The sequence below is a fragment of the Acinonyx jubatus genome, chromosome A1 (genome assembly GCF_027475565.1).
Source record: "Acinonyx jubatus isolate Ajub_Pintada_27869175 chromosome A1, VMU_Ajub_asm_v1.0, whole genome shotgun sequence".
Lineage (NCBI taxonomy): Eukaryota > Metazoa > Chordata > Mammalia > Carnivora > Felidae > Acinonyx > Acinonyx jubatus.
In genome coordinates, this window is record NC_069380.1 from 114,143,654 (window position 1) to 114,162,922 (window position 19,269).

A 19,269-nucleotide genomic window follows, 5' to 3' on the forward strand; every position below is an offset into this window, starting at 1 on the left:
AGTATGGCATACCTACCAACATTTGACTTGCCTTTTGTTTGTTTACCTATTGTTGTTTTCTGTTTATTATTTAGAAACCTGAAGGGAAACCAGACCAGAAATTTGATCAGAAGCAAGAACTTGGGCGTGTGATACATCTCAGCAATTTACCTCATTCTGGCTATTCAGATAGTGCAGTTCTCAAGCTTGCTGAACCTTACGGAAAAATTAAAAATTATATACTGATGAGGATGAAAAGCCAGGTAATACCACAGATAAAAGGTTTTTAAGATTACTTTTCAGTAAATCTCACTTTTAGGGGTTTTTTGTTTGGTTGTTTCTTGTTTGGGTTTTTTGTTTTGTTTTGGGGTTGTTTTGTTTTTTTTTTTTTTTGGTATATATTTTTAGTGAGGGGAGGTAATTAAATTCATCTTCTCATAGATAAATTTTCTTTTTAAAAATTCAAAAAAAAATTTTTTTTTAATGTTTGTTTATTTTTGAGAAAAAGAGAGGGAGAGATAGAATACGAAGCAGGTTCCAGGCTCTGAGCTGTCAGCACAGAGCCTGACACAGGGCTCAAACTCAGGAACCATGAGTTCATGACCTGAGCCGAAATTGGAAGCTCAACTGACTGAGCCACCCAGTCTTCCCTCCTAGATAAATATTCTTAGCCTAACTGATAAATGGTGATTTCTTTAAGTCCTACTAGATTTTCTTAATGTATAAAGATAAATACTGAAAATTATAAAGTGGGAAGTAAAGATTTCCTTCTCTTGCCTAGACTAGTAACGCTATTTGTTTTTAAAGTTTGCTTTCAAAAATATTAGTTTGTGTATAGTTATGCTGTTTTTTCTTCCCTCAAGTGGTATTATATCATTCCTTGTGTGGATTACATTGACTAAAAACTATAACAAATTGAACTTCTTGAGTTGGTGGATATTTAGAGTTGCTAGTTTTTTGGACTGTACCATTGGTGTTGCTTTGGACTTGGCAGCATGTGAATTTTTGCATATTCAGATCATATAATTGAAGGATAAAATTTCAGAATTAGACTTTTGGATCCTGATGTCTTTTTTACTTTGATATTGCCAAATTGGTCTTAAAAAAATAGTACCAATTTATAATCACACCAGCATTATCCAAGAGTGCTTTAACTCTGTAGATGTTTTAGACTTCAAATTAAGTGAATTGAATGGGTGAATTAAGTTGTTAACTTGTATTTTTCATTTTAAAAATCCAGAGTAAGGAGAATGTTTATTTTGTTAACTCTTTTTTTTTTTATTTTTTAATGTTTATTTTTTAAACATTTATTTTTAATGTTTATTTTTGAGAGAGAGGGAGGGAGAGACAGAGTGGGAGCAGGAGAGGGGCAGAGAGAGGGAGACAGAGAATCTGAAGCAGGTTCCAGGCTCCAAGCCGTCAGCACAGAGCCTGACATGGGGCTTGAACCCACAAACCATGAGCCAGCCACCCACCAAGCCAGCCAAGCCAGCCACCCACACCTCCCCTTAATGTGTATTGTTTCTGAGCGAGAGAGTACGCACCAGCGGGAGAGTAGTGGGAGACACAGAATCTGAAGCAGGCTCCAGGCTCTGAACTGTCAGCACAGAGCCAGACATAGCGCTTGAATTTCCCAACCATGAGATCATGATCTGAGCCAAAGTCTGACACCCAACCCACTGAGCAACTCAGGTTCCCCTGTTGTTAAGTCTTTTTTAAGGGCATTCTGAGTTTGTATCTTTCCAGACTATTTTTTTTATTGCTTTAATGTTTGTTTATTTTTGAGAGAGCACAAGCAGGGGAGGGGCAGAAAGCAAGAGTTGGGTACTTAACTGACAGGTGCCCCTGTCCAGACTTTTTATTTTGAGAGAGAGTGTGACAGAAGGGTCAGAGAAAGGGAGAGAGAATCCCAAGTAGGTTCCACACTGGCAGCACAGAGCCTGACGCGGGGCTTGATTCCATGACCCTGGGATCACGACCTGAGCTGAAATCAAGAGTCAGACACCGAACCTACTAAGCTACTCAGGTTGCCCCCATACTTTTTTAATTAATTTTTCTTACAGTACTTTGAGTAATAGCTTCTAAGCTAATTACTTTATCTTTTTATTTATATTACAGAAAACATATAGATGTTTTAATATTTAGTGCTACTTTGTAATTGGGTGATTTTTAACTTTTACTGGGGTCTCTATTAAAAAACTAAATTTTCCTAACAGATGGATTAAAAAAAATAATAAGCACCAGAGTTAAATGCAGTTCTTTGAAAACTAATGTTCTTTTTTTTTTTTTTAAAGGCTTTTATTGAGATGGAGACCAGAGAAGATGCAATGGCAATGGTCGACCACTGTTTGAAAAAGGCCCTTTGGTTTCAGGGGAGATGTGTTAAAGTTGACTTGTCAGAAAAATATAAAAAATTGGTACTGAGGGTATGTAGTACTGGATTTGTCATCATTATAAAATCTATCTCACATATTTTAAGCCACAGCATTTTTTTTTTTTTTTTTTTTTTTTTTTTAAGATACAGAACAACACCAAGCTGAGGGCGAGGGGGCTGAGAGAAAGGGAGAGAGAGAATCCCAAGCAGGCGCCATGCTGTCAGGGAAGAACCTGACTCAGGGCTCGATTCCATAAACTGTGAGATCATGACCTAAGCCAAAATCAAGGGTCAGATGCCTAATCAACTGAGTCACCTGGGCGCCCCACGCCATGGCATTCTTATAAACATTTTTGTTTGCTAAGAATAAAGGATTTGGTTTTTAAAAAAAAATTTTTTTTTAACGTTTATTTATTTTTGAGACAGCATGAACGAGGGAGGGTCAGAGAGAGGGAGACACAGAATCCAAAACAGGCTCCAGGCTCTGAGCTGTCAGCACAGAGCTGGATGCGGGGCTCGAACTCACAGACCACAAGATCATGACCTGAGCTGAAGTCGGCCGCTTAACCTGACTGAGCCACCCAGGCGCCCCAGGATTTGGTTTTTTAAAGACACCAACCTTTTTCCCCCCGGTGTTCTTCAGAAGTGTTTTGTTTTTTTAATGGTATTGTGTAAGAAATGCCTTTATTGCTTTATTCTATTTAAAGATTTTATTTGAACAGAGCTCTGCTACCAAAATATTTATTATCCACTGCTCTGCCGCTTTGTTGAAATGTTGATTATAATGAACTGCTGACCCTAAGCAGCTTAAATTCTAAGGTACGGTTACAGAGCTTGAATAAGCTTAGTTGATGATATAAAGGATGGTTATCAAATGTTAGTTAATTGGATAATCATATAATCTGCAAATGAACATATTCTAATATATTTATTTAACTTCTACAAAATTTTGTCTTGTAGATTCCCAACAGAGGCATTGACTTACTGAAAAAAGATAAATCTCGGTAATATTGTTTTGTGTGTATATACGCTAGTATTTTAAACTTTTGTTTTCCAACTCAGAATTAATTGAGGGGTATCCTTTTGATTTCAGGAAAAGATCTTATTCTCCAGATGGCAAAGAATCCCCAAGTGATAAGAAATCCAAAATTGATGGTTCCCAGAAGACTGAAAGTACAACTGAAGGTAAAGAACAAGAGGAGAAGTCAGGTGAAGATGGTGAAAAAGATACAAAGGATGACCAAGCAGAGCAAGAACCTAACATGCTTCTTGAATCTGAAGATGAGCTTCTTGTCGATGAGGAAGAAGCAGCAGCACTGCTAGAAAGTGGCAGTTCAGTGGGAGATGAGACAGATCTTGCTAATTTAGGTGATGTGGCTTCTGATGGGAAAAAGGAACCTTCAGACAAAGCTGTGAAAAAAGATGGAAATGCCAGTGCTTCAGCAGCTGCAAAGAAAAAGCTTAAAAAGGTAAAGGGAGATTGTATATTGACCTGTTTGAACAGAAAACTAGATAAGATAAATGTTTCGTATTTACATTAGCAGGTCAGATTAAAGAGAATTAGTCACATATTCGAAAAAATCAGGTAAATTTTTAAAAGTAAACTCTGCAATAAGGTTAAGTAACTTTTAAAATAGATATAAAAAAGTGTCAACTCACAGGGAAATTTTTAGCAAGGAAGGAAATTGACTTTTATTTGTGTACTGTGGTGGTAGTGTGTAAGTACTGGTAGGCAGCCTGGTAGTCGAACTTTTAAAAAGATGGGATATGAGTTTAAGTTAACTGACCCAAGATACTTAAAACATTCAGCCACTCATTTAAAAAGTGTTAGACTTGAAGAATTTTCCTATTTGAGAACGAAAAGCTTGATCAGATAATTAAATATCTGAAGATACTCAATATTTGAAGACCTTCTTTGAGAACACATAAAAGCATTTAAAGTGAACTCAAATAGACAAACATATGCATAGCATAAAGAGGAGTAAAACAAGAGACTGGTGTACTGAATTACCTATGATGAGGATTAGAGTATTAAAATGCCCTTGCATTAAATGGCTGTTACAATGAGATCTCAGTAATCTTGGTCCATTGGTTTTTGTAAGCAACGTTCCAGCTATTAGAAAACGAATTTTTATCTCCAGATTTTGATGGCTAGGTCAGATAAAGTTATTTTCCTTGAAGTGGATTGTTGCAGAATCCATTTGCAGTCTTAAGAGCTGATAATTATTGAGCATTTATTATATGCTATAAATTTTGTAAGCTCTTTTTATATGCTAATTAATTTAGTCCTCAAAGTAACTGTAAGTAGTAGATACCTTTGTTGACTCCATTTCATGAATGAATAAATTTGGCATAGAGAAGTTTAATAAATTGTCTACAGTCATCCTGCTTGTAAGTGGCAGAATCTAAACTTTAAACATAGGTCATGCTCTAGAGCTTGCTTTTTTTTTTTTTTAACCACTACACTATTTTAGACTGCATATTCTCTAAACAACAGTTGTATCCTAAGATACTGTCTTCCAAAGGATACCATTGAACTACTTTTATCAAATCACATTTTTGATACATAATCCCTTGTAGCATAATAGTTACAGCAAGTGTAGAATATAATGTCCTTATTTCATTTATTTTCTGCTCTTTTTGTGAGGCAAGCCTTTATTTAGTTTTAAAACTAAGGTTTTTTGTTTAAAAAATCTGATTTTGGGGGAGCAAGTCAGTATTTTGAGAGAATAAATAAAGACAAAGACGCTATCCCTTTCCCTTCAAGTAAAGCAAATGGAAGGGATGCTGCAGGATAATTGTTGCAGAGTAAATTTGTCTTTCTTAACAGCGTCGTTTCCCAGGGAGTATGGAAGGTTTTGTCACTCTAGATGAGGTTGGTGATGAGGAAGATTCGGAACGTCAGAAACTTCGTAAATCGGGCATGACATTTAAATCTGGTGACAAAAATGATGATGGTTTGGTTGAAATTAAGGTGGACAAGATCGAGGAACTTGATCAAGAAAACGAAGCAGCGTTGGAAAATGGAATTAAAAATGAGGAAAATACAGAACCAGGTGCGGAATCTGCTGAGAATGCTGATGATCCCAACAAAGATACAAGTGAAAATGCGGATGGCCAAAGTGATGAAAACAAGGAGGACTATACAATCCCAGATGAGTATAGAATTGGACCATACCAGCCCAATGTTCCTGTTGGTGAGATTTAAGGCTTTGTTCTTCCCCTCTCACCCTCCCCAAGTTATTAAATAAGATTTTTAAATTGGTCTTACATAAACTCTGATACCGTTTTAAATCTTTTTCTCTGCAGAACATTTTGTAAATCTTAATACATTCTTCTCCACTTAACCAACTCTCATTTTGTATTATCTTTTGTTACCATTTCATAATATATTCTTTCTCCGCGTAAAGGTTTCTGAGAACTTCACATTGCTTTTTCTTTATCTTTTGTATTTCTGCCTTTTTAAGAATGCAGTTAGGTGGGACCTTAACTGTCAATTGAGTACAATTAACTACTGATATCATGGCTTTTGTTTTGTTTTAGCTTAGGTTATATTGGACTTCTCACCAATATTATCTTGTTCAAATTACATTGACCGGAAACAGAGATTTGACAACACTAATTAAATCTTCAGTTTACTAAATTTGTAAGAATGTATGTTTGTGTTCTAGGTATAGACTATGTGATACCTAAAACAGGGTTTTACTGTAAGCTGTGTTCACTCTTTTATACAAATGAAGAAGTTGCAAAGAATACTCATTGCAGCAGCCTTCCTCATTATCAGAAATTAAAGGTAAGGCTGAACCTAAAATAGAAGGGTTCTTTTATGAAAACTAACAAATTATGTAAATTTGTATAAAGTAAAATGTGTGTGGTACTTTCTGTAGACCCATCCTAGAGATGACACATTTACTTCTTTATTGATGGGCCTTAAACAGTTTAGTGGATTCTAGAAACATCTCTTGAGCCTTTTTCTATGGTACATTCAATTGAATAATTTTCTAGCCATGTTCTAAAATTCTGATGTAATTAAAGTTACTTAAATATTCTTGACTAAGCGTTGTGAGAGTGTAATTTCTCTAATTGGGAAGATCCTGGAGGCCTGAAATCCCAAGTGGAATTATGAAAAGCTTTTTCAACTTCTATAAAGTGCCATGTCTCTTGTTTATTAATAATGATATTTTGTGAGTTATATGACCAATGAGAGATAAAGGTAAAAGGATAAATGAATAAATAATAAGCATAACAAATTTCTCTTACTAGATTTTGAAATTCAGTGTTGTTGTTAGTGACTTTTTTAAGGACTATTGAAACAGATAATGGTATAAAACTTGAAAGAAGTTAAAGAACTGAATTACAGATAACCTGGTTTTTTACACTGCTTTCTAATACAGAGCTCATTGTATACTCAGTCATCAAATGTGCTCTGTATGTTGATTTAGATGGATAAAGATAGGCTTGAATTTAGGAAATAATTCCAGTTCTTGGCTATGTCACTAGTTTTAAATGTAAATGTTCTTTGCTATCTGTATGTATCTTCCCATTATGCCTATGAAAAAAGAATGGTGGTTAATCCCATTAGTAGCAGCAAACAAATAATACTTGTTTTGGTATTTAGCTGTATGGAGGCAGAAACTGTTACAAAGAAGAGTATTAAGACACAAGTTGTATCCTGGTATTTGATACTTTATAAATGATAGACTTGTAAATATTTTCTAGCTATTTTAATTTTCTAGATATTTGTTCTATTGGAGGTGTTCTAAAGAGAGGTGGCTCTCTTTATTCTAAAGGAACTTTGTCAACTTCATTAAAATTTACCATGCACTACATTTTTGCTGATTATGATAATGACTTGATACTTTCCTGAGTGTTTTTTCCCTTAAGGATATAGTGGCTTTTAACCCTCTCAGCAATTTGGAGAAACTGTGATAGAGTTGAGAAATTCTACCCAAAAGTCAAAAAAACTTTGGATCTTTTAGATTTGTTGAGGGAAGGTTACTTATTAATGTTTTAGTATGTCCAAGAACCCTAGAAGTTACAGGTGTGTAATACAGGGGCCACTGCTTTTGTAAATGAGGTATTCTGGGGGAACACAGTCAAAGTCATTCAGTTAAGTACTGTTTATGGCTGGTTTTATTGCTGTAACAGCAGAATTGAGTAGATGAAATAAAGAACAGCCCACAGACTTAAAATAAATACTGCTGGCTGGCCCTTTAAGAAAATGTTAGTTTAATGGAAGGCACACTGAATAAATGCATGTTATTTTAACTAATCTGTGTTTTTGGAGCAGTGGCAGTTCTATGCAAGTATGGTCTTTGTTTTCTTAACTGTGTGAGTTAATATTAATTGCAAGTTGAAATAATCTTTTTTTCACATTTTATCATTCTCCCCCATATCTTGTGTACTGTGAACTAGTTTAGTTTTGTACACTGACTTAACAAGAATAATTGAATTTGTAAAATATTGGTAAGGTTGTAGTTAAATTACACTCAAATTCTGAATAAACTTGGATAGAATATTTCATTTTGGAATTCACTTAGGTGTTTCTTATGTGATTTAATCCCTGTAATTTTTTTTTTCCTTTTCAGAAATTTCTGAATAAATTGGCAGAAGAACGCAGGCAGAAGAAGGAAGCTTAAGATGTGCAAGAAGCTTAACAATTTCAAAGAAAATAATGGTTCTTTGTTTTTAATGTTAACCTTTTTTAAATACAATACTGGTAGTTAGAAGAAAACTATTGTACTCTTTTGTTTTAGTGGAAAAATATTAGATGTCTGTTCATGTGTTAAGTGTTACAGCAAAAATACATATACGGTTAAGTTAATGAAGAATTGTTTTTGTTTTATCAAAATGGTAACAGACAGAAGTACTTTGTAGAGACTGACTTGTAAGTTACTTAAGACAACTTGCACCACTAAGAAAAGAGAGACCTAGAATCATTCAGAGAAATGAAATTTAGTTCCACGCTTCAAAGAAATGTCAAAACTTTTGATTCCATTCAATAAAGAACAAAACCAATGGTATTTTTATTACTTTCATCTGAAACATTCCGCATTTTAATCTGAGCCTTTTGCAGACTTCTCATCATTTGGAGTTTGAAGGTTTTTGGTTGCGTTTTATTTGGATATCTTCATTAATATGAGATTGGCAATTATAATGCAGGTGCAGTTTTCTTTTAATGTCATGCTGTTGTTTAGGTAATAAGAAATACTAAGTAATTGGCTTTAGATTTTTGTAATTTTTTTCCCCTAAGTTCCTGCTAGATTTCGTATTCTAGTAGTCAATGTATTTTCAGTGAAATGTAAAAATATTCCCGTTCCCTTTGAGCAGTATTAATTTCTTGAGATCTTATTGCTTGTCACTTGAATCCTGTAGCTGTCATACATCTGGTATAAGCAACATTTGATTTTTGAAGTGTGTAGACCATCTCTTCATATTTCAAGATGTAATTTTACATTTCTGCATTTTAAAAAGTTTGGCCATAAACTAGACGCACGCTTCTAATTCATATACCTGCACATGTGACCTTTGTGAACAGAAATTTGCATGTATAATCTGTGTTTACTTGTAACTTTCTGGTAATATACTGCTTATATCTGTGGATTCAAGTTTCTGAAGTGAATACCAATAAAAAAAAAAAAAAACCTAGGCCAAGTTCATTGGTTATACATATTTGGAATGTTAACCAATATTTTTGTCAGTTGTGGTTTTTATTCACTGTTACACTCTTTTGCATGCTTTAACAAATTATTACATTTTTAATCTAGAGTGTTCTAAAGACTGCTACTAAAGAACTGAGTTTTAAAGTTTTTGGTGCTGGTGGATTTCTTGTTCCTGTTACATGACAAAAAGTGGTGTGTGGAATGGGGCTTTTAAAAACCTTTGGACATTAAATGCTAAGGGTGAAGAAATGGTAAAAACTTGTGTTTAGGCTTAAGTATAAAACAGTAAAGTTGGGAATAACATGGAATATCAAGAATTAGTTCTACTAGCTTTTCAAAATCTGTTGGGATTCTTGGTATAAGGGATTTATTACCTATTGTTAAAAAATAAATTTTTAATTTTAAAAAATACAAGAATTTCTAGGAATTCTTTGAAACTCTTAGATCCAGGTGTATTAAAAGATGAATCAAAATTTTATGGTATACTTCTCAGAGGCAGTTAATGTTTTTCTAATGTGACATGTACAAAAAATCCTTGCCAGTTTACTTCTGTAGTTTAATTTTGGCCTTTACTAATTACCAGCTTTTAATTCCAACTTAACTAACAGCAAGCAACCCAAAGTATTTTATGTGCATTGGAATCCCTAATTGTTTCCTGTCAGTGATAGCTTTTTTCTGTAGGTCCTACTTTGTTGGCTGTACCAGGCTGTACAAAAAAAAAAGTTTAATGTCTTCATTTGATAACATTTAGGAAGTAGAAATTCTCATACATAAATTACCAGTGATAGATAAATCTGTAACAGCTATTTCCCAGATTATGGCAAACCTTTTTTCATGGGAATGTTTCCACGTAAACTTGCTGTCAAGTTTAAGAACATTTTGCCTGACACCATTTTAGCCTTTAGGTAAATCCTCTGTGAGGGAAAATTTTAGAAACCCCTTAAATTTGTAGTAGTAGTATTTTTTAAGGCTATATAGCTCATAAATGTGGGATCTCAGAGTGACTCTGATAAGGCTTTCATTGACTAGCTGTAAAACTGATTAGGGTACCCTAAAAGTTTCACTTGAAATTTTATTAATGAGCAGAGTGAATTTCTGGCCACCAACTACACCATCTCCTATAGTCTAAATAAGGTTCTAAGGAAAATTTTAAGGTACTCTATTCCCTGAATTCCTTCTTAGAGGTTTCCTCGTGCCCCTCTTTTAGGGTGATGGGGAACACAAAATACAGCCTGTTAAGTGTTAATGGCAGGTATTAGAGTTATCAAAGAGGAATAGACTTTATTTTTTGCCTAGCTTTGTTCATGATGGGTTTTCAGTGGGTTTGAACAGTAAAATGTAACGTTACTGAGTAAAGAGAATGATGTGTAGTGGAAACCTGCTGGAACACTGCAGAACATTATTTAAAAACAGTGGGGTGCCTCAGTTGACTCAGTGGAGCATGCAACTCTTGATCTTGGGGTTGTGAGTTCAGACCCCACTTTGGGTGGAGAGATTCCTTTAAAATCTTAAAAAGGGGTGGGGGCACATCCAACTTCCAACTCAGGTCACCATCTCTCGGTGAGTTCAAGTGATTGCATTGGGCTCTGGGCTGACATCCTGGAGCCTGCTTTCGATTCTGTCTCCCTTTCTCTCTGCCCTTCTGCTCATGCTGTGTCTCTCTCAAAAATAATAAACATTAAAAATTTTGAATCATGAAATGTTAGGTCCAGTCAGTGTGGGTTATTTAAGATTGCTTGTACTTGGGCTGGGAGCAGCTCTGTGTGGTCTCTTTTATTGGTCTCCATTATAGAATATAGCTTAGTATAGCTGAAAGCTCAAGTATTGAATGGTAATGAGTTTGGGATTATGTTCTCTGGCAACCCTGAGCTGTTTGTTAGCTGGGGTTAAAATGCCCTTCCAGGGACACCTGGCTGGCTCAGTGGGTAGATCTTGTGACTCCCCCCCCCCCCCCCCCAATGTTTATTTGCAAGAGAGAAGGAGACAATCCGAAGCAGGCTCCACACTCAGTTGGCAACACAGAGCCTGATGTGGGGCTTGAGCTCACGGATTAGGAGATGTGACCTGAGCCAAAGGTGGAAGCTCAACTGACTGAGCCACCCAGGTGCCCCTGAGCATGTGACTCTTGATCTTGGGATTTTAAGTTCGAGCTCCACATTGGGTATAGACGTTACTTAAAACCTTTTTAAAAGCAGAATGCCCTTCACTTTGATGCTAGTCCTGTGACTGTTAGGCGTGAGGTCAAGATTTTTTAAGAGTTGGGGCACTTCAGTGGCTCAGTCAGTTGAGCATCTGACTGTTGATTTCAGCTCAGGTCATGGTCTCAGTTCATCAGAACAAGCCCCATGTCAGGCTCCATGCTAACAGTGCAGAGCTTCCTTGGGATTCTCTCTCAAATTTTTAAAAAAGATGCTTAGAGTCAACACTAGTAACAAAATGATAGTGTGAATTACTTTCCTTTAGTTTGGTTCTCAAATGTTAGCATGCATCAGAATTACCTGGAAATTTTGTTAAGACATGGCTGTGGGGCACCTGGATGGCTCAGTTGGTTAAGCATCTGAATCTTGATTTTGGCTCAGGTCATCTCAGGATTCATGAGATCAGGCTCTGTGCTCACAGCTTGGAGCTTGCTTGGGATTCTCACTCTACCCTTTCCCCACTCAAGTGCTGTCGTGTGCTCTTTCTGAAAATAAAATGTGGCTGGGTCACTAGGCACTAGCTGGGTTAAATTTCTAATTTGCTAGTTTAGGGGTAGTCTTGATAATTTGCATTTTTAACAAGTTACCAGGTGATGGTGATGTCACATAAAGAGGCCACACTTTGAGAATGATGGTCTTACCTGTAGCTAAACAGAAGTATTTTGGTTAAGCAGTTGAAATCGAGCCTGCTTTAGGAACTCCTTTGGAAGTGCTGCTTTTGCTACTGTTGCAAACAACTACAGGAAATGGTGGGAAATAATCACCATTTGGAAGCCTGTGCAAAGCATTTTTATAAAAACTAATGGGAGATACTCCATTTCAGAACTCCATTTCAGAACCCTAGATACTGCTTTCCCAAGTGTGTCTTTTATCTTTTGCTCAGAACATTCGAGTCGTAATTTTCTGAGGACTTGGTACAATCACATTTCAAGGAAAGCTAGTGCGGCAGAAACAAAGTCTTGGGAATTCACTATTTTGCCTAACTGGATGTTTCTTTTCCTTTTTTCTCTTTTTCCACTGTGAATTACAACATAGTAACTAGTGAAAAAGCTTAGTAACAACTAGTTTGTTGAAGTTTCAAGTGAATAGCAAAATGAAAATAGCTACCTCAGTCCCTCAAGTATGTATAACTTGCTGATTGATTAACTGTCTTTGATACTGGGTGAGGCTCAAAGTGCTCATTATTAGGTAAAAATCTGAAGGTAAAAACAGGTATCAGATTACAGAGATTAAAATGAAAAAATTATGGGTGAGGACTGTTGGAATGTAATACTAATTTTTAAGATTATTTTAACGTACTACAGGATTTATCTTAAGATTTTTAGCACTGGCCTTTCTATGAACATAAAATTCTAGCCTTAGTTTATAATTTCAACATAATTTAAGAACTCCGTAAAGCCAAATGTACAATAAAGAATGTGAAAATTAATGAAAAGGAAAGGCAGTCTATATTGGATGTGGTAGACAAAAAAATGGACATTAATGCCCACCCCAGTAGCATATGTAAACTTGGAGTGGGATGGCATTAAGTACATCTTTGAAGACCTCTGAGCCATGATGTCCTTTTGCTCCATACGTGGTAGCATTGATAATGAAGTATTGGCCCCAAAGACCTGATGCAAAGTGCGTCAGCTCTTTGTGCCGAGAGCACCAGGGATGTCCTACCTTTGATACAGGACAGTACTCAGGTTTCAGTCTTTGCACTTGTATATGCAGTGTTAAAGCAGGACCAATTCCTATTTGCTCAACTTTGCTAGCTTTCAATCAGAAGTAGGGGTTTCTCGGGGTGCCTTGGGTGGCTTATTTGGTTAAGCGTCCAACTTCAGCCCAGCTCGTGATCTCACAGTTTGTGAGTTCCAGTCCCACAACGGTCTCTGCTGTCAGCACAGAGCCCGCTTCCTCTGTCTCCCTCTCCCTGCTCCACCCCTGCCTCAAACTCTCTTTCAAAGGTAAATCCTAAATAGATAAAAAACATTAAAAAAATATTTTTAAAAAGCAGTAGTTTCTCATTGGCTATTTGACTCCAGATTTAAATGACTTTTGTGGGGCGCCTGGGTGGCACAGTCGGTTAAGCGTCCGACTTCAGCCAGGTCACGATCTCACGGTCCGTGAGTTCGAGCCCCGTGTCGGGCTCTGGGCTGATGGCTCAGAGCCTGGAGCCTGTTTCCGATTCTGTGTCTCCCTCTCTCTCTGCCCCTCCCCCGTTCATGCTCTGTCTCTCTCTGTCCCAAAAATAAATAAACGTTGAAAAAAAAACATATTGGGAAAAAAATAAATGACTTTTGTTCCATTTCTAAAAGTTGGCTATAGCAGTGCCTGGCTGGCTCAGTCGGTAGAGTATACGAGGCTTGGCCTCAGGGTTGTTAAAGTTGAGCCTCACGTTGGGTGTAGAGATCATTTAAAAAGTTTTTTAATCTAGTTGTTTTTGAGAGAGACAGAGCACGAGCAGGGGAGGGGCAGTGACGGAGACAGAATCTGAAGCAGAGTCAGGCTCTGAGCTGTCAGCACAAAGCCCAATGTGGTACTCGAACTCGTGAACCGTGAGTTCATGACCTGAGCTGAAGTTGGACGCTTAAACGACTGAGCCACCCAGGTGCCCCAAGGGTGTAGAGATCATTTAAAAATAAAATCTCCTGGGGCACCTAGATGACTCAGTTGGTTAAGCATTGGACTTCGGCTCAGGTCATGATCTCGCAGTTCACGAGTTCAAGCCCCACTTAGGGCTTTGTGCTGAAAGCTCAGAGCCTGGAGTCTGTTTTCTGATTCTGTGTCCCTCTCTCTCTGCCCCCTCTCCCCCCACTTGTGCTTTGTTTCTCTCTCACAAAAATAAAACAATAATTTTTTTTTTCAAGTTGGCTGTAAACATCAAAAGGCTTTAGCAATTGGATTACAGCTACTTTCTTGGCAACTACAAATCTATATGGACTTTCGTTTTCTATTTTTATTGCTCCAGTTGTATCAGGATAATCCCGTTTATCCTTTCTTTATGTGCATTCTGTAGTTTATTTTGCGGTGTCATGAGAGCCTGTGGGTGGGAAGGTATTGCAGTTCATTAGTGTGATGGATGGTGAAGCTGTAGTGATACCTCTTAATTCATTTTTCTGATTGTGGCTACTTCTCACAAGCAGCAGGTATATCTCTGGCCTGGCTTTTTTTTTTTTTTTTTTTTTTTTTTTTGAGAAAGAGCACAACCAGGGGAGGGGCATTGAAAGAGAGGGAGAGAAAATCCCAAGTAGGTTCCACACTGCCAGCATGGAACCTGGCACGGGGGCTCAAACTTACAAACCATGAGATCATGACCTGAGCCACAACCAAGAGTCAGTTGTTTAAATGAGCCACGCAGGCACCCCATGACCTGTCATTTTAAGCAGCAGCTTTGAGCTGTGTAAAGCAAGCACAATGGGTTTGGCCAGTCTTAGGGGAATTGCCTCTGCCCTTCCAACTTCCAGTATTCTGTAGTATGTAGACACACATCCACCTTCTGCAGAAACCTTTACCTACTCTGCATCTTCACCTTACTTTCTAACTCCTGTTCATTCTGCCTACTCAACCTATACAAATTTGATCCTCCTTTTAACTAAGGATAGGTTTTTGGGGGGGGGAGGGGTAAAATCTATATAACAATTTATCATCTTAACCATTTTTAAGTATACGGTTCAGTGGTGTTACATTCACTTTGTTCTGCAACCGTCCTCCATCCCCATAACTCTTCCATCTTGTAAAACTGAAGCTATCTATTAAGCAATAACTCTCCACCCCTTCTCCGGGCCCCTCACAACCATTGTTACCTTGTTTGTAGGATTTTGACTCTCTTGTTTAAGTGGTATCCTACAGTATCTGTCTTATTGTGACTTATTTCACTTAATGTACATAGGTTTCATCCATGATGTAGCATATTGCAGAATTCCCTCCTCAGAGACTAATACTTCATTGTATTTATATGCCATATTTTGCTTACCCACTAATCTGTTAATAGGCATGGGTTCTTTCCACATTTTAACTGTTAGTAATGCTATGAACATAGGTGTACAAATAATGTCTCTGAGAGCGGGCTTTCAATTGTTTTGGATATATACTCTGGAGTGGTATTGCTGGATCATATGGTAATGTTATTTTTAAATTTTTGAGGAACCTCCATGCTGTCTTCCGCAGCAGCTGTACCATATTACATTTCCACCAACTGCACAAGGGCTCCAGTTTCTCTACATTCTTGCCTTACTACGTTTTGCCTATTTGATAGTAGCTGTCCTAATGGGTGTGAGGTGGTATCAACAACTTTTCTAGGAAAAGATCATGCCAGTTACTGCCATGTGATGTCTATGTCTACGACGCTTCTGGCACATGGTAGGTGTTCATAATTTGTTGCCTGATGCTCTTGTGTCCTCATCTGAATTATAAATATTCAGAGCAGGGGCCATTGCTAACCACCACAGTACAGTGCTAGGTCCTTTCTAAAGACTCGGTGATGCTGGGGTACATACTCTTCCCAGCTTCCACATGATACAAATGAGCATAGGGACAAGACCATTACCAAACTGCTAAAGGAACATAAGATAGATTTTATTTAAGGTGTGATTTTTTTTTTCTGTTTATAAATGCAATTGAGAATTCAGACTATATGGGGCACCTGGGTAGCTCAGTGGGTTAAGCGCCCGACTTTGGCTCAGGTCATGATCTCTCTGTAAGTTCGAGCCTCGTGTCAGGCTCTGTGCTAACAGCTCAGAGACTAGAGCCTGGTTCGGATTCTGTGTGTCTCCTCTCTCTCTCTGTCTCTGCCCCTCCCCCAACTCGTTCCCTCTCTCTGTCTCAAAAATACATAGAAACATTTAAAAATAGAAAAAAGGGGCGCCTGGGTGGCTCAGTCAGTTAAGCGTCTGACTTCGGCTCAGGTCATGATCTCGTGGTCTGTGAGTTCGAGCCCCGCGTCCGGCTCTGTGCTGAAAGCTCAGAGCCTGGAGCCTGTTTCAGATTCTGTGTCTCCCTCTCTCTGACCCTCCCCCGTTCATGCTCTGTCTCTCTCTGTCTCAAAAATAAATAAACGTTAAAAAAATTTTTTTTTAATTCAGAAGACAGTAAATCTTTGGGAATCTAAGGTACTTTTTATTCTAAGGTTTTGAAATCTAAAGAGACTATTACAGATACTGCTATGCCATCAGATATTTGCATTTATACCCACATACACTTATTCTTAAATATATAATTTTAGAAGCTTATGTGTGCTATTTTGCAGTCTTTTTTTAAAATCAAGTATCAAACCCTACCAAGGGATATATGCATCTTTTTAATAACTAATATTTTATTGTTACACCATAATTCATTTAAAGTTTAGAGTGGGAGCTTATTTACAGCCATACTGGGACTTCATTACTATACTCTCTTCTGGTTCCTACTTAGATCTCCATCTCAAGTTAGTATTCATTTCACTAACTAAACCAAATAGGTTTCTGCACTGTATTTGAACTGGACCTCTAATAGTCTCATTGAAGTGTCTGTCCTTATAATTGGCAAAATGTTGATAGTGTCTGCTCTACTAACAGCACTTTGCATTCATAGACCATCACCACCACTATCCAGACATAGCATGAGCATTTTTGCAAATGAGCAGAGGGTCCTTTGAAGGATATCCAGAATATATCAAGGAAGTACTCTGGGCCCGTCAAGCTTCCTCAGCCACGATGTTGAACCCTCACTGTGAGCTGGGAATAGTATTTGAACTATATTCCCAATTTTTTTGTCTTTAAGTAAGCTCTATCCCCAAGATGGGGCTCAAACTCCCAAATCACAGTCAAGAGTCACATGCTTTTATCTACTGAGGCAGCCAAGTGCCCCAGGAATTGAAATCTTAACCCCTTTGTGTGAGAAAGACAGTGCAAGCCTTTAAATGGTTCAGATTAAAATAAACCAGGATTTACTAGAGTCCCTGGGTGGCTCCAACTCTTGATTAAGCATCGGTTAAGCATCCAACTCTTGATTTTGGCTCACGCCAAGATTTCATGTTTTGTGGGTTTGAGCCCCACATCGGGCTCTGCACTAACAGTATGGAGTCTGCTTGAGATTCTCTCTCTCTCTCTCTCTCTCTCTCTCTCTCTCTCTCTTTTTTCTGCCCCTCCACCATTGTCACGCTCTGTCTCTCTCAAACAAACTTTTAAAATAAATGAGAATTTATCAAAGATACTTTTCAATATTACCAGTATAATCAAGTAGTTTATACAAAGTCACAAATTCTAATACTTTTTGATTGGCTTCCAAGTGTCTGGTTCAACTACAGATTATATAAACATCTATTTTGGTTTTGTTCTCCTCACCTGTTCATGCCTCTTCCAGTCTCAGGTTGATAGTTTATCTTTCAGGTTCCTCAGATGAATCATATTCCACAGACCTGTAAAACCACACCATCTCCTTCTTCCCAGAGATGTTTGCCCAGCAAGCAACAAAGCCAAACCTTTCCTCCCAGTTTAGACTATAGCTCTGAAAATGTAGAGCCAAAGACGTTCACCCAGGGGCTATGGCAGAACAACTGTGTTCACTTCTTTGGGGCTTTGGATTGACCAAAAACAGAATTTTTTTTTAAGGTTTATTTATGTTTGAGAGAATATGAGCAGGGGAGGGGCAGAGAAAGGGGGACAGATGATCCAAAGCAGGCTCCACACTGATGGGAGTGAGCCCGACATGGAGCTCAAACTCACAAACCCTGAGATCATGACCTGAGCCCAAATCAGTCACTCAACCAACTGAGCCACCCAGGTGCCCCCCACCTTTTTTTTCTTAAGCAGATCTTCAATGAGTGAAATGGCCCTAAACGTGAGTAGCCCTCTTCTAGATTCCTTCCCGTGGAGGGAACTTTTTTTTCTTTTTTTCTTACTTTTAGTAGACACTAAAAGCATGTTGGGGTTTTTTTGTTTGTTTTTTGTTTTGTTTTGTTAAGTAAGCCCTATGCCAACATGGGGCCAAACTCACAACCCCAGACCCCCAGGATCAAGAGTCGAAACCTCTACCAACTAAGCTAGCCCAGGCACCCCTCTGTGCTTTAAAAATTTTTTTTTCTTTACATTTATTTATTTTTGAGAGACAGAGTGAGACAGAGCATGAGCAGGGAGGGACGGAGAGAGGAGACAATCTGAAGCAAGCTCCAGGCTCGGAGCAAGCGTTCCGCACAGATCCCAACGCGGGGCTCAAACCCACAAACCCACGAACCATGAGATCATGACCTGAGCGAAGGTGGACACTTAACCCACTGAGCCACGCAGGCGCCCCCGGTCTGTGCTTTTAATATTCAAATTTTACAAAAGTAAAAAAGTAAATCTCAGTCCTTTATCTTCCTTCCCCAAAGGTAAGAAATTACTTTTTGTGCCTTTCTAATACAGTGTATACCTATTCAAACATCCAATTTTTTTTACACATACTATACACTATACATTGATTAGTATCAGTAAAAATATATATGTTGAGGCTTGCCAATGATGATTGCAAGGATTAATGTATGGAAGGCAGTGCAACCAGGATAATGGAAGAGGAAACTCTTGGACCTTGAGGTCCCACTCTTCTATATTATCTCTGGACAGAATATTTCCTTTCTTAGCTACAAAGAAGATTTCATATATTGCCTGGGGATCATATACACATAATTTGCGACTGTGCGCAAAGATCTAGCTTCAGAGTGTGTGTATGTGTGTGCCTGAACCTGTCTAAATGCAGGTGCTTGTAGACGAGTTAGTATCCTTCTGTTAGTTTGTCTTAGCTTATTGTTTCTATATATATTTTTAAAGTTTATTTATTTCGAGAGAAAGTGGGGTAGGGGCACAGAGGAAGGGGGACAGAATCCCAAGCAGGTTCTTCTCAGTCAGTGAGGAGCCCTACCAACTGAGCCACCCAGGCGCCCCTGTTGTTTGTTTCAGGATCTCTGGATGTCATTGGGTGGGTGTCACTGTTAGTGTGACACTGTGTATCACATACATACACCCAACAAATGGGCTGTTGTTATCTAGCTTAGATGTTCCTGTTTCGTGTCAATGTATTGGAGGTAACGTAGTCTGTAAGGTGTATTCTTCAGTCCTCA

General features: G+C 37.9%; 1 protein-coding gene across 10 annotated transcripts in view; it reads left to right on the forward strand.

Moving 5' to 3' along the window:
- The window catches only part of MATR3 (matrin 3), a 29,117-nt gene extending 19,958 nt beyond the window's left edge, over positions 1-9,159 (forward strand). For 7 of the 10 annotated variants that reach the window (XM_053221604.1, XM_053221620.1, XM_015064208.3 and 4 more), the window contains 7 exons: positions 75-242; positions 2,274-2,405; positions 3,314-3,357; positions 3,447-3,822; positions 5,184-5,550; positions 6,025-6,146; positions 7,942-9,159. In XM_053221604.1, coding sequence (XP_053077579.1) covers positions 75-242; positions 2,274-2,405; positions 3,314-3,357; positions 3,447-3,822; positions 5,184-5,550; positions 6,025-6,146; positions 7,942-7,992 — 1,260 coding nt within the window. In that variant the 3' untranslated portion in view covers positions 7,993-9,159. The remainder of the gene's footprint in view (positions 1-74; positions 243-2,273; positions 2,406-3,313; positions 3,358-3,446; positions 3,823-5,183; positions 5,551-6,024; positions 6,147-7,941) is intronic. The other 3 variants (XM_027076579.2, XM_053221591.1, XM_053221612.1) reach the window with 1 other exon arrangement.
- Positions 9,160-19,269: the final 10,110 nt, after the last annotated feature.